Source organism: Elephas maximus, chromosome 21 (genome assembly GCF_024166365.1).
Source record: "Elephas maximus indicus isolate mEleMax1 chromosome 21, mEleMax1 primary haplotype, whole genome shotgun sequence".
Lineage (NCBI taxonomy): Eukaryota > Metazoa > Chordata > Mammalia > Proboscidea > Elephantidae > Elephas > Elephas maximus.
The window spans coordinates 49178609-49194015 of NC_064839.1; the positions used below are offsets into that span (position 1 = coordinate 49178609).

Here is a 15407-nt window from a genome sequence, read left to right on the forward strand (position 1 = left end):
TAGATGTCCCCTGAGATCATGGTCCCCAGCCCTCAGCCCCAGTAAGCCACTGAAGGTGTTTGGATGTGTCTAGGAAGCTTTCTATGACTTTGTCTTGGTCAGGTTGTGCCAACTTCCCCTATATTGTGTGCTGTCTTTCCCTTCACCAAAGTTAACACTTGTCTACTATCTAGTTAGTGATTTCCCCTCCCTGCCCCTCCCCTCCCTCATAGCCATCATAGATTTTTTCTATGTGTAAATCTTTTCTTGACTTTTTTTTTTAATCTTTTCTTAACTTTTTATAATAGTGGTCTCATAAAATATTTGTCCTTTTGTGATTGACTTATTTCACTCAGTATAACGTCCTCCAGATTCATGTCTTGAGATGTTTTGCAGATTCGTCATTGCCCTTTGTTGTTGCTTAGTATTCCATTGTGTGTATGCACCATAGTCTATTTTTCCATTCATCTGTTGATAAGCACTTAGCTTGTTTCCATCTTTTTGCTATTGTGAATAATGATGCAGTGAACATGGGTGCGTATATGTCTATTCGTGTGACGGCTCTTACTTCTCTAGGACTAGGATTGCTGGATTGTATGGTATTTCTACTTCTAACTTTTTAAGGAAGGACCACATCATTTTCCAAAATGGTAGTACCATTTTGCATTCCCACCAGCATGACTTTCTCTATACACCCAAACAAATCGTAACAGGTCAGTCACATCAAAGGAGGATTTAATAAAAATCAGTTGTATCCTGATTAAATATCTCTTTTAAAATGTAACATATTTGGTAGTCAAAATATAAGCAAGGAGATAAAGGATCTGAATAATACAACCAATAAATTCTATTGTTGTTGTTAGTTGTCATCTAGTTGGCTCTGACTCATGGTGACCTTATGTACAATAGAACAAAACATTGCCCGGTCCTACACCATCTTCACGATTGTTGGTATGCTCAAGTCCATCGTTGCAACCTTTGTGTATTTTATGTATCTTCCCCCATGAGTCAGAATTGACTCAACGGTAATGGGTTTTTTTCCAACCTAGGGGGCTCATCTTCTAGCACTATATCTGACAGTATTCTGTTGGTATCTGCAGGGTTTTCATTAGCTAATTTTCAGAAGTAGATCACCAAGCCTTTCTTCCTAGTCTGTCTTAGTCTAGATGTGCTGCTGAAACCTGTCCACCATGGTTGGTGACCAGTGGCATAGCTCCCAGTATCACAGCAACAAGCAAGCCACCACAGTATGACAAACTGACAGATGGGTGGTAGAAGCAAGGATATAAAGGCTCGGAATAACACAATCAATAAATACTATTACAGATTGATAAATATGTAACTATATATATACCCTACAAAGATACAATACTCATTCTTTCTATACATCCACGGGTCATTTAGAAAAGACCATGCTGCATGTCGTTATTAATAAGTTTAAAAAAAAACTCCAAATTAGAAATTTCATAATCTACATTTTTTTTATTGTTATATGATAAATTATAAATAAATATTTAAAACCCTGTGAACACCTCAGAATTAAGAAATACACTCCTTAAAAAAATCTGGAGCACAGAGTATGTAAAAACCAGAATTTATAAACTTGTCATAAAATAAAGTAAAAAACAATATCAAATCCTATGGAACTCAGCTTAAGCTCTGCTTGGGCAGAATCTTAAATGTCTTCGCTATGAAAGAAGAAGTGAAACAAAGCTGGCATTGCTAATAGATGGTGATGGGTAAGGAGGTAGAATCAAATATCCCCTCATCTTGTGTTTCTGGAGCTTGATTTCCCTTCCCAGATCAACTACCCTACTCTTCACCTCATCAACTTCCGTGGACAGTGGAAAGAATTTTGAACTCAGTGGTGAACATGGCCATCCCTAACTAGTATGGGGACCACTGGTCTTACAGGTATGAGTTTGGGTGCCCCTTTCACTGGATTGTCAGAGTGTTGCTTCCATCGTTCTCCCCTAGTGTACTTCGGACTCTTGGCCCTGGGTTCTCCTCAGGTCTCTGTCAATTTATGATCTAAAGGCTGAAAGTAGTTGGCCAGCCTGGGAGTGAAAGAAGGGCGTGGATGTAATAGCTGCCTAGAATGCTGAATGGCCAAGTGTCTTCAAGTTCAAAGGCATGCAAAGGACTGAACCACAACTGAGAATTAATTAATGCTTACAGATTATGCTAGAGAGTCCATCTAATGATAAACACAAATGTTTTTTAGTAACTATAGATGAAGGCAATAAGTCTTTTTTTTTTTTTTCTCTTTAGCACGGAGTAGAAAACATCTTTTAATTAGCGCTTACATCAAGCTCAAATAATTCCTCTTATGTGTATAAAAATAGTTATAAATAATAATAGGCTCAGTTTTTAAAACTGAAAATGTTGTTAGGACAAAGGAAAAAAATTTTACTCTAGCCTTTATCACCCAGAGGTGTTCACGTGTGGTTTATTTCTTTTGGTAATTTTTTGGGGGGGAAAGTTCCTAATAATTTGCTAGTTTTACATTCTTCTGATCATGTTGCATGTGTAATTTTCTATCCTGTGAAAAGAAGGGGTCTCCAGAATTTTCACATTGCTGTTGTCATTGTTGAGTCAATTCTGACTCATAGCAACCCTATAGGGCAGGGTAGAACTGCTCCATAGGGTTTCTTAGGCTGTCATCTTTACAGGAGCAGATCACCAGGTCTTTTGTCCCACGGAACCCTTGTGGGTTCGAACAGCCCAACCTCTTGGTTAGCAGCTGAGCACTTAACCATCGTGCCACCAGGACTCCTTAAGAGGTAGCAGTCTAGTTGGATGTGATGGGGAAGGGTGCTAGTTTATTGACCCTGAAGGTGCTTTTCACGAGCAATGTTTTACTTAGAGGGACCTTGCATAAGGAGTCCCATTGCAGATTACAAAGACAGGGGAGGGTCGCTAAGTCCCAGACCCACTTCTAAGTATCACCACTACCTGGGAAGTTACCACTGGGGATTTGTAAACAAAGAAATGAAAAGGTACTGCTGCTACACAGATAAAGTGACTGCATTAAAAAAAAAAAAAAAATACAACAGACCTTATTTTTAATTTGTGAGTTTATGTAGCATTTTACAATCATATAAAAACATGCAAATAAAGTTGCCCTTTTTCACGCAAAGTGTTAAGTGTCTTCTGTGCTCTCAGCTGGGGAAATGTGAAAGGGAAAAAGAAAGAATAGCTTGAGGAACAGTGACCTATAGCCACAAAGAGGCACTCTGTCTTTGTGTTAACAGACCCCGCTGGTAAGTAAGCCAAGAGACCAAGGGAGGGAACGTGGTAAAGTCTATAAGGGCAGGGGGACAAGAAGGGGTCAGGAGAGCTTCAGTGAGTGGCTACTCCTAACTCTGCATCCAGGGAGATGAGAAGGGGTCTCCCTTAGCGTACAGGGTGGGAGACAGGGGGCCGAAAGAAAAGAAACAGCTGGCATACATCCCAGAGCAGACGGGCAAAGTTCAGAAGACTCACGGGTGGTTGTGGAAAAAAGTAGGGTTGGAGGAGTAGGTGGGGATTCACCCAAGAGGGCCTCTAGGACATTACCTGAGGGCAGTAGGAGCCATGGAAGGGTTTTAATCTAGATACTGTCCTGGTCAGATCTAAGTTTGCATTTTAGAATGGTTGCAATTAGTGAAGGAGATGGAGTTAGGAGACTATTGAAATATTCATTTACTTATTCATTAAACAAACATTTATTGGAAATACTGGAAACCTACTGTGTGCTAGGTCCTGAGAACAAAACAGGCAAAAATATGGGATGCAGATCTGAGTTAAGGCAGTAGTGAGGATGGAGATAGGCAGAGGGCAGAGTCAGAAGCCCTTATACCAACAATGATACATGGACCTGGTGGCTATGTCATTTTGATATAAAAAAAAATATAGTGACTACAATTTCCATATGGGGGAAAAAAAGGTAACTGATACCAGTACAAGTAAGGAAAAGTCTGATCTCAGGGGGAAGAACCAGAGTGTACAATTAAAAACCACATCAACTAAAGGCAACGTGGAATCCTGGACCAGAAAAAGGATCCCAGTAAAAAAACTGATGAAATCCACAGGCCTAGAATCTAGAGTTTAGTTAATTGTGCTATGTCAATGTCAGTTTCTTGTGACAGATGTCCCTTGGTTACGTCAAATGTTAACAGTGGGGGTAGCAGGATGAAAGGCAGAAGGCAACTCTCTGTAGTATCTTTGCAACATTTCCATAAATCTGAAATTATTCCCCCAAAAGTATTTAGAAATGAATGATTGAATACTCCAACCACATTGAGTAGAAAAATGTGCAGAAGAACTTCATACAGAATGATCCTACTTGTGTAAAAACATTCAAAACTGCAATATATTCTATGGGTACATATGTATGCATGTAAATTCATCGAAAAACACTTTAAAAACACACAGACTGACATCACTAGTTACTCACAGCAGAGAATAGATGTGGGGACAGGACTTAGGCGTGGGAACCAAAGGGGACACTGGTCTTGTCTGTACTGTGCAGAATTCTGTAAGAGGTATGTGACAAGAAGGCCCTGTGAAATGCAAACCAGGTCTTCACTGCCTATCTCTGTAAACCCATTGCCATCAAATTGATTCTGACTTATAAAGACCCTCTAGGACAGAGTAGAGCTGCCCCATAGGGTTTCCAAGGCTGTAATCTTTACAGAAGCAGATTGGCACATCTTTCTCCTGCAGAGTAGCTGATGGGTTCAAACTGTCGACCTTTCAGTTAGCAGCCAAGCGTTTAACCACTGCACTACCAGGACTCCTTTGCCTTGCTCCAGCCCCCAATATCACCTGCCTGCCCTGGGGTGCCGAAGGCTCCAGTCCCAGCTATGCCACATGACTCTCCCCACTCCCGCAGCAGCCACCTTGAAGTCCATCACCCAGGTACCCAGCAAGATTCCTGTGTGGTACTTACACACATTTTCCAGGGCACAGGCACCTGGTGTCCGAGCTCTTTCTCATCATTAGCTATTCTTTCCATTCTGACTCAGAAGATAAGAAAAAAAACAATAACCCACTGTGAAAAGAAGCGCTGAATTACAAAGAATAGGAAGGACCAGCTAATTGCGAAGCCCCGCTATGCAGCATAGTGGGTGTTAACAGCTGCTGCAGTCCTAAGCGACCCTGCGGGATTCATTCCGGCCAGAAGGAATACACTGGATTTCTTATATCCCACCACGTTAAACAACAGCAAAAGACCACAGCCTCCGCGGCCACAGCCGTGGAGTAGCCACTTGGACAATTTTCAGGACTTCAGCCTAAGTCCCTAACGGTTAAGCTCTCAGTTACTAACTCAAAGGTTGGCAATTTGAGTCTACGCAGAGGTACCTTGGAAGGAGGACCTGGTGATCTGCTTCTGAAAGCTCACAGCCACTGAAAACCCCCCGGAGCACAGTTCTACTCTGACACACACAGGGTTGCTGTGAGTTGCAGTCAACTCAATGGCAACTGATTTGGGTTTTTTTTTTTTTAACATAATGTAATAAGGGTCACCCAGTCATTAGGTGAAGCTCTGGTGGCCCAGTGATTAAGAGCTATGACTGCTAACCAAAAGGTCAGCAGTTCTAATCTACCAGCCACTCCTTGGAAACCCAATGGGGGCAGTTCTACTCTATCCTGTAGGGCCACTGTGAGTCGGAATTGACTTGATGGCAATGGGTTTGGTTTTTTGGGTTTTGGCCGCTAGAAGGTCACTATGAGTCGGTACTGACTTCAAGGCAATGTGTTGGAAACTCACTTGACTCGCATCAAATTGTTTTGCAGCGGAGCTGAGGGAAGCCTTGGGCTTATAGCCATCGTGTGCCTCCTATCTGCCCAGCTAAGCAAGGTTGAAGTGGGCTGGAGCCCCTCTGACAGCCCACCTAGGGACGAAGGAGCCAGAGGCAGAGGTTCCCCGTGAATCTGAATTAACCAAGGTTCTGCCTGGAGAGACAGCTCCCTTCCATACCTTCCTTCAGTGTTCCTTGGGTGCCTTTAAAGCTTGTGGTGTTGTTGGGCTGGTGCTGTGGAAAAATACCAGCTCTGCTTTACTGAGGTTCTAGAAAACACACTTTTAAAAGAGTTCCTTTTAATGGTATAAGTTTAAAAGAAATAGATCCGTAAGGAAGGAAGCAAACAGACCCAGCCTTTTCCAGCTGAAGGCTGCCAACTATGGCAGTGGGGACAAGAATCAGTTACAGCGGTACTCCTGGGCTAACCGCTCAGTCTAAAGCAGCTGTTCTCCCATTCAAGTCTGCATCAGGCCCACCTGGGGTGGGGGGAGGGACTTGCCAAAGCGTCCATTGCCAGCACCAACCCCAGCATTCCTGATTCAGGAGGTCTGGGTGGATCCTGAGAATTTGCACTTCTAATGAGTTCCGGTAATGTTGCCTCTGCTGGTTGGAGGCTCAAGTCTTGGGAACCACTGGTCTGAGAGAACCGGGTCCCTCCCTGGAAGTTAGACCCCTCGCCCCATGCTGGGGTGCTATGGGGGCCATCAATCAGTCTACAGGAGCCGTTCTGGGTTGTGGTCATGGTGTGCCTGCAAAGTGGACTCAGCTGTGTGGTACAGGAGACAGTTCGGATATTTTCAAAGGAAGAAAAAAAAATATTGAGAGAGAGGACTGTGCAGCACCAGGCAGAGGAGCTCACGGCAGGACTTCCTCCTTCCCTGGGGAATCAGTCATTTAAATCTAGCCGTAAGAGCTAATTAAACTGGCTTCTCCATCCGGGACCCCGCTTGGCTAAGGTCAAGTGGCTGGAGCTCTCTGAGAGCCAGGGAGGAAATGACACAGACTTGGCATTTACAGAAGAAGGAAAAGTCACCCCAGAGAATTTCTGAGTCCGGGGTGAGTAGCAGATGGAGGGATGGGAGGGTGGCCATGGTTCCCCAAGGGGCTTTTAGGCTGTCTCCCGCCCTGGCTCTCCCAGGAGGTATGGGGCGCTGATGCCCATTTCTTGGGAAGCAGACAAGGGTCAAGGGGGAGAAGGGAAACTGCAGGGGCAGTTCCAGGAGGGCCTCCCTGTGGACCCCGGTCTGGCACACACACAGGTCAGAAGTCTGATTGTGGGGAGTAGACTGCTCCACAGCTCTGGTAGGTCCCCTGTGTTCATGTCTCAATACATTGTCTTAGGTTGACAGGGCCTTTTGGAAGGACCTGCCTATCTCAGGCATTCTTAGGGCAACGAGGCAAGGGGTTTTAAGTCCCTGGTAGGGCCCTAGGATAAGGAGGAGAGGAGCAATAGTAGGTATGTCAGCTGCCCCTTCCCACCGGGGCATTCCTCACCTCCAACCAGAGAGGTATGTGAGTTGTTTTTAAAAAGGAAAGCTGCTCCTTTAGAAAGGGAGTGTTTATGTTATTGCTAAGATGGTTTTTATCCCTGGAGGTGTCATCAGTCTAACCTATTAGCAACAAAAGTATAATTTGTTGTGATTATTACTATTATTGGGATTATTAGCTACCATTTCTTGAGGTTTCCATGTGCCAAGAGCTGTCCTTTATGTACACATCTCATTGGATCCTTAAAAACCCTGGAAATATTTAACCCCATTTTATAGATGATGAAGTCAAGGGCCAAAGGGGCAAAGGATCATGTGCAAGGTTACATGGGTGGTCATTGTCAAAGCTGGGACTGAGGCATGTGTCTGTCTAAACAGTGGTACTCCTCATTAAACAGATACTGAGGTTTCCACTGCATGCCAGGGACTGCACCAGGCATTGGGATCCAATTTTGAACTTATAAGCCTTGGCTCTTGACCTCCTGGAACTTCCAAGTAGCTGCAGGTCTGGGCGGTGGGGCAGGGGGATAAGGTCAGTTGGATTAAATCAAGCAAAGCAGTGATCAAAAGTTTTCATCAGGAGGTATCACATACCTTATTTTTAATCTTGCCTTGGAGAGTATTTTCTGTTAATCTTAAAAATACAAAATGGATGTAACTGGTGTATAATGAAAACCCTCAGCTCATTTTAATAAAGAATATTTTAAATTACAAAAAACTGCATTGCTATATGGAAGTGTGTGATGCTGTGACTCAACTAGCTGGGCATACCAGGTGAACCCTAGTGTGAGGTTTATGCTGCCTTAGGCATCACTGCCACCTGGTGTCAGCCATCGGAATTGCAGGCTTGGTGGCAGCAAAAATGGCCTCTCGGATCCTGGTTCACACCAGGAGGCACATTGCCTGTACTGGCCACATAAACCTCAAGGCACACTCAACTATGTCCGAATACGTGCCTTTTCATTTGTGAGTTGGCTACGGCTGGATTTGCATCAGCTTTCTTTTATCTGTATGTCCTGAAAGCTAGGAATGTCTATTGTGTTCATGACCTTTAAGATGGTTTTATTATAATGGAGTTTAAGTTCACAGATATTGATGATAAAGTGACATTAAACACAGATGACAATTTTTTTTTCTAGAACCATCTTATGCAAATAGCAGCTCAGGTTTTAGTTGGATGTCTTCAAATGCCATAAAAAGACCTCCATAATTTGGTCCCCAACCACCTCTCAACCTCATTTTTATTCAAGCCACAAATGACTTCCATTTCTGGATTTTTCTGGACTCTCTCTTTCCTGCCTGCCTTCCTTTGTGCTATTTTCTTGCTTAGAGCTACCTTCCTGTTCTTTACCTTCTATATTTATTCTTCAAATTTTCAACCAACGTTGACAATCTATAGGAAATGTACCTAAAGTTAATTTAGAAATAACGGTATAGCACAGCAGTGCCTCCAGAGAAACAGAAGATCTGAGTTTGAATCCCGTCTTCATCTCTGTGATAGTTGTGACCACGGCCAGCTTGCTTTATCTCTCCATGTCTCAGTGGCTTCATCCATTAAATAGGAATAGTAATGTCACCTGGTATGCTCCTTAGAAGTGAGGATGTTGAGACTCCAGCTTGCTAACTTGGGACACATAATCAGGAAAGAACAGTCTCTGGAAAGGAACATTCTATTTGGCAGAGAGTCAGCAAAAATGAGGGAAACCTATGAGATGGACTGATGTAATAGCCACACCACTGGACTAAAACATATCAATCATCATAAAGAAGGCATAGGACTGGGCGGCTTTCTTTTTGTTACGTATAAGATGGCCATTAGTTGGAGCCAACTCAAGGACCACTAACAACAACAACAAAAATGTCCCCTGCCCTCAGCGTTGTTGAGAGGTTTAAAGAAAATGTGCGTAAAATACTTGGCAGCACCATGCTTAGTACCTAGTAGAAACGCTGTGGTAGGTGGCTCTGTGATAATTTGATACAGTTAAATACCTAGAACCTCGATCAGTGCCCGCCCAGCATGGGATTTTTGAATAAATGAGTTTCATTGTCTGTTTGGTCTTGCTTGCAAGAAGGAAAAAAAAAAAGTCGGTTTTCCCAGGAGCTAAAAATAATATAAATGTCCAACGCTGAACTTTCTGGAGCTGTCGCCCTTCTAGGTCCATCATTATATTTCACCCGGTGCTGGTAAGCTCACCAGGCTATAAGCTGCAAAGATCTGCATGTTAGGAGGAAAGCTGTTAACCAATGATGCTATTTTGGGCCATGCTGCCTTAGTCAAACCTTTGTTCACCTGGCACCTTTGTGTTGGTACCTGTTATTAGTAGACAGGCCACTGCAGTGTGTTTATAATGTGTTTTCTCCATGTTTTCCAGCTGGAATCTTGAATGTCTGCTCTTGTTTTTCTGACCAGGTAGTCGATAGTGACAGACCAGAAGGGTCCAAGTTCCGGCTCACTGGGAAGGGAGTGGATCAAGAGCCTAAAGGAATTTTCAGGATCAATGAGAACACTGGCAGCGTCTCGGTGACACGGACCCTGGACCGAGAAACAATTGCTACTTATCAAGTAAGTACTTGCGTGTGCTCGCCCTGGGTGCAGAGCTGTGGCTTTCAAAGATTGTTTCTTTCCCACTGAGCTTGTTATTTCTGTGCCTCATCAAACCTGAGGCTGTGCAGCTTTAGGGGGCCTCAGTGGGAGCTGAAGCGAAGTTGAACCCCAATGGGGTGACGTTGGGGGGCCCCATTCTCATCAGCAGAGTTCCTCGGGCCTACATGAACCCTTGGGGGCTAGAGACCAGGAAGGGGGACTCACGGGCATCTCGGAGGAGGTCGGAACCCTTAATTATCTTTGTCTTTCCACAGAACAGCTTGATGATCAGGAGTCATGAAAAATGTAAACTCTTGGACCTGATAATTCTACTTTTAGAAATCTATCCTAAGGACTTAGTGAGGAATTTAGTTAGATTTTTGTAAGATGTTATAGCAGGACACGGTATTTAAAGTGAAAACAATTGCTAAATGGTCAGCAACAGAGGTGTGTCTTAGTAACCTAGTGCTGCTGTAACAGAAATACTACAAGTGAATGGCTTTCAAGAGAAGAAATTTATTTGCTCATGGTTCTGGAGGCTAAAGGTCCAAATCAGGGTATCAGCCATGTTGATTCCTTCCTTATCACAGGTACCTTGGCAGTCCTGACTTGGCATCTGTTTCCCCTATTTCCCCATGTGTGCACATGTTTTCATTCTTCTCTTTTTCTAACTCAGGAGTAATTAGGTTTAGAACCCACCCAATGCAAATATGACTTAATTAACATGACAGAGAAAACCCTATTTCTGAACTGAATCACATCCGCAAGTATAGGAGTTAGGATTACAACATATATATTTGGGTACACAATTTAATCCCTAAGAGGGAATGGTTAAATTGTATCACGGTTTTGCAAGAGAGTTTTCTACAACCACTTAAAACAGTTTTGAAGAAGTTATATGGGAGAGATTCAAGATACCACATGAAAACATACATGGAATCCTCATTAAGGATTTAAATATTTACATATATTGTGATGTGTGTATGTTTGTGAACAAGCAGGGTAGAAAAAAATTGAAAATGTTAATTATTATTTTGGGATGGTGTATGGGTGTCCTAGGACTGTGGTAACAAAATATCATAAACTGGGTGGCTTTAAGTAACAGAAATTTATTGTCTCACAGTTCTGGAGGGTAATAGTCCAATTTAGGATGTCAGCAAGGCCATGTTTTTTTTTTTCCCCCGAAGGCTCTAGGAGAAGATCATTTCTGGTCTCTTCCAGGTATTTGTTGGCTTGCCACTGCAGTATAACTGCATTGATACGTGGCTGCCTTCCCTCTTCTGTCTGTGTCTCTTCTCTTTTGTAAGAATACCACTCAGATGGGGTTGGATCCCACGCTACTCCAGTATGATCTCTTGTTAACTGACAACATCTTCAAAGACCCTATTTCCAAATGATTTCATGTTCACAGATACCAGGGATTAGGACTTCAACATAGGCTTTTGGAGGACACAGTTCAATCCATAACAATTGGTGAAATGGACTTGGGTCTTTTTCTGACTTTTACAATGCACTTGTATCGCTTTTACATGTAGAATTAAAAGGCTGTGTGCAAAAGGATCATTTCAGAAGCTGATACCCTCTCAGGACAGAGACCTCAGCAGTGGCAAAAAGATACTGGGGTGAGCACAGAGTCTTCTGTGTACTTAGGGACAGTCACATCACTCTACCACACTCCCCAAAGCAGTTCCTTTCTTACTGTCCATGTTGTGGGCCCAGGCCTCCAAGAGCAGTAAGCCAATCTGCATTATTGGAGGAATGAGGTGGAATTGCCAACCAGTTTCAAAAAAAGTGTCCCCAGGGTACAGTGTACTGACTTGGGAGGCAGGTACAGTGGAACTGTGCTGAGCCTACAGGTTTTGCTGTTCACGGCCATTATCCTTGTGTGTGCTTTCTGCTGGGTTGGGAATCGGGGTTGTGGCTAATTTTTAGGACTGGATTTCGTATCCTTGGTTTTCTTGGTCAAAACAGTACCTGAGAGCATCTCAATCCTCATCTCTGCCCCTCCCCCCAAAAATCCACTTTCTTCCTTTTCTGAATACAGGCAATAAAGGGGCATTGGGTTGTCAAGTTAAGTGCTGTGCTGGGATGCAGGTCACCTGGGCTCTAGCTGCCTCTGTCACCACTAACTGATAATCTTGGAGAAATCATGTAACCTCTGGTCTCCAGGATCCTTACCCATAATGTGTGAATAACAGTTGTCAACTTATCCGACTGGACTGCCACGGGTTTCCAGTGAGGGGTAATGGTATAAGGTAATTGGGGGCATGAAAGTTCTGGACAGATGTGGTTGGTGGCATGACAAGAGGTGGCGGGCTCTCCATCTATGAGCAGATTCAATTCTGAGCACTGTTGCACAAGGGTCCTAGGAAAATGAGGGTGTATCCCAAAGGGCGAGGCTGTGAGCTTCTATGTAGGGAGCCGTCTGTCAGTGGGTGCCCAAGGGTGAGCACTGTGTCCTCAGCATCCACCCAAGCAGAATCAGGCTGTTGTAGGAATTGCATGTTAGTGTCCTCAGAAATTTCCAGGTCCAGCTGCCCTTGACCATAACCCAAGGTCACCTGGCAGCTCTTGTTGTCCAGCTGCTGCAGGAAGGGCCAGCAAAAGACCACAGGTAGTCACTCTCATCTCCACATCTATCATAGGAACAGCCACTCAGTTTCAGACACAAGGAACCAAGGACACAATACGTTTCATAATGTTGTAGCATAGTGATTAAAATTAGGAGCTCTAAGGTTGGAAACTTGGAATTCAAATCTCAGCTCTGCCACTTACCAAGCTGTGTGCTCTTGAGTACCCACTTAACCTCTCTGACCTTGTGATTCTCATCCATAAAGTGGGGATGGTAATAGTATCTAAGGGTTATAAAAAATGAAATAAAATTATTTTTGCTAACATTTAACACTATGCCCAGCACCTAGCAGGCACTCAGTAAATTATAGCTGCTCTTGTTAGAACTCAGATCTGGGGGAAGGTCCTTGTCATCAATCTTTCCCAGTCAAGGAGCTTCTCAGCACAGGCACTCCGGGTCCAAAGGACAAGATATCCTCCTGGCTCTTGTTTCTTGGGGGTGTGAGGTCTCCCTGTGCCTCTGCACCCTTCTTTTATATTTCAAAAGCAATTGACTAAAGGCAGGACCTAATCCTGGATTGAGTTCTGCCTCATTAGCAAAACTGGTGCTAATCCCACTTCATAGAGGCAGGATTTACCAAGCATAGGAAAATCAATTCAGATGAAAAAATGGTGAACAATCACACAATACTGGGAACCATGGCCTAGCTAAGTTGACAAACATTTCTGGGGGACACAGTTCAATCCATAACAATTAGCATCCACTGTTACTGGTGGTTTTTCCTTTCATTCTGACATCACCCAGACATAGCATTTGTTGTCTTTCTTTTAAGTGTCAAAGGTGATTCCTGGATGAGGCTGGATTGCAGAACCTCCTTGGGGATTAAAGGGATACAACTTAAGGAATAAAGGAGGGGAGGTCTACTTGGGGATATTCTGTAGCCTAGAAACAGAGCTAAGGGGAATCAGAGGAAGCGGAAAAAGCTAATTGCCGAGATGAGAACTGGTGAATGAGAGGCTGAAAGATGCCTTTTAAGGGTGACCCCAGAGGAGCTCTTTTAAGATGTGGGCAGGAGTTTGGATCCATTCATGACTAATCGATCCTATCTGAGGTTTGTGGAGTTGCATACTCATGTTGGGAATCCTTCTGTATCTCATTCAGAGAGAGACTGCAGAGCTCCATAAACCAAGGTCCTGACTCAGTGTGGGCATTGAGTGCAGCAATGGCCTTTATCTCCAGGGATTATTTCTTACACAAGAACCTGAGCTATGAGGGCCAACCTGGGGCCCAGCCTAAGCCACATCCTCACCAGCCCCACTAAGGATCCAGGCTCTAATGCCAAGTCCCTCCATGCCTCTCGCTCTTCCCTTCAGTTCTTGACCTGTTCTGTTCATGTCCTTGCTGAGAAAGTTCCCCTGATAACTCTGTGCTTGGTTCTCTTATTTCCATTTTTAATGAGTATCGGGTTACTCTCTTATACTTTTGATTGTAAAGGAATGTACAGGAATACAGGATATACAGGCATGTGGTAATTCCAGGCCATTTCAAGTGCCTATTTAGAATAACGTGTTAGAAGTATCGTTAACCTTAGATTTACCGCATTCTTGGTGGTCATCGTGGTTGGCAGCAAACCTGCTTCCTCAGAGAGCAGAATCCTACAGCGAAACTAAGGTCTCCAATCCCCCATGGTTTGGGTTTCCCTTTTGCAAGCTTAAAAAGCAGGGAGCATGTGGATGAATTCATTGCCATTATAATGGCTCCAGTGTTGTTATTGTCATTTATTATTTTAAAGTTAAGGGCTACTCACGTGCACGTTTATGCCAATGTGTTAACATTTCCCAAATCCAACATGAAAGCATTTCCAACTAAGCCTTGGGAACTTGCATGATAAGAAATAATCTGGGATAAATTTGTTCTTGGACCCCTGAATATGTATCATTACTGAAGCTACTGTTGATTGAATGCTACATGGCAGATATTCTGCTAAAGGCTTCGTATACATTCTCTTATTTAATCCATTTCACACAAGAGACTTATGAAGTAGGTGTTAACACCATTTTGCAGATAAGGAAATAACTGTCAAACAGTTCTTTCAAGGTCTCACAGCTGCTGTGTATCGGATTTGGAATCCGTATCCTTTTCTCTCCATCCCCAAAGTCCTGCCCTTTCAACCACTGAGAAATACTTCTTACCATTTTACCCCAACTAGACTTGATACCTAATGTGGAAGTTCCTCGGCTCCTTTCCTGGGAGCTCAGCATCTCGAGACTGGGAAGGGGGTTTGACTGGCAGGATGATTGATTGCTTCTTAAATATTATCTTTTCCATGACCTGTCCATACCTCCTTACCCTTACCCCAGGCCCCAAAAGGGCTTCCCATGCTTCTGACCCGAAATGGCACCTGGCGAAATAATTTAGCCCTTGCAGTATTGGAAGCTGACATGTTAATGCAAAGCCTCCTGAAATATGACTCACTATTATGCATTTTGCCAGTATTTGAGTGATTTGTGAACTCTTCATTGGAATAAAGTACTGTAAATGATTCATGAATGACCAAGTTTATGAAATTCTATAAAAATATTAGCAGGTGGTAATGATTCCCTCACACTGTGACTATAATCTGCTGGCTGCAAATTTGTCAATAGGGGAGGACAAGAGTGGAGTAGAAGACAAGGTCTGCTAGGCAGGTGGGGGATCACATGGAGGGTTTTGGCTGGACTCAGTTGGTGGGCAGGTTGAGGCAAAATAGGAAGTGGTACTGTGGAGGTGGGCAGACATCACCAGTAGAAGACCCTCATATTGATCGCCCATGGGCCTCTTTGTTCACGGTAGGAGATGCACAGAAAACTGGGAAGTTGGGGAGAGCTGAGTGGGAGAAGGTAGGGGCTGTTAGAAGGAGAGAGAGAAAACCAATTTTAGCTGAGCACTTATGAAGTACCTGAGAACTCTCCAGATACCTTATGTGCACAAACCTGTGAGATTGATTTTTTTATCTT

General features: G+C 43.6%; 1 protein-coding gene across 2 annotated transcripts in view; it reads left to right on the plus strand.

The window, feature by feature from the left end:
• CDH13 (cadherin 13) overlaps positions 1-15407 on the plus strand; it is a 1228073-nt gene that overhangs the window by 619772 nt on the left and 592894 nt on the right. For both annotated transcript variants that reach the window (XM_049863997.1, XM_049863996.1), the window contains exon 5: positions 9666-9818. In XM_049863997.1, the coding sequence (XP_049719954.1) occupies positions 9666-9818 (153 nt within the window). The remainder of the gene's footprint in view (positions 1-9665; positions 9819-15407) is intronic.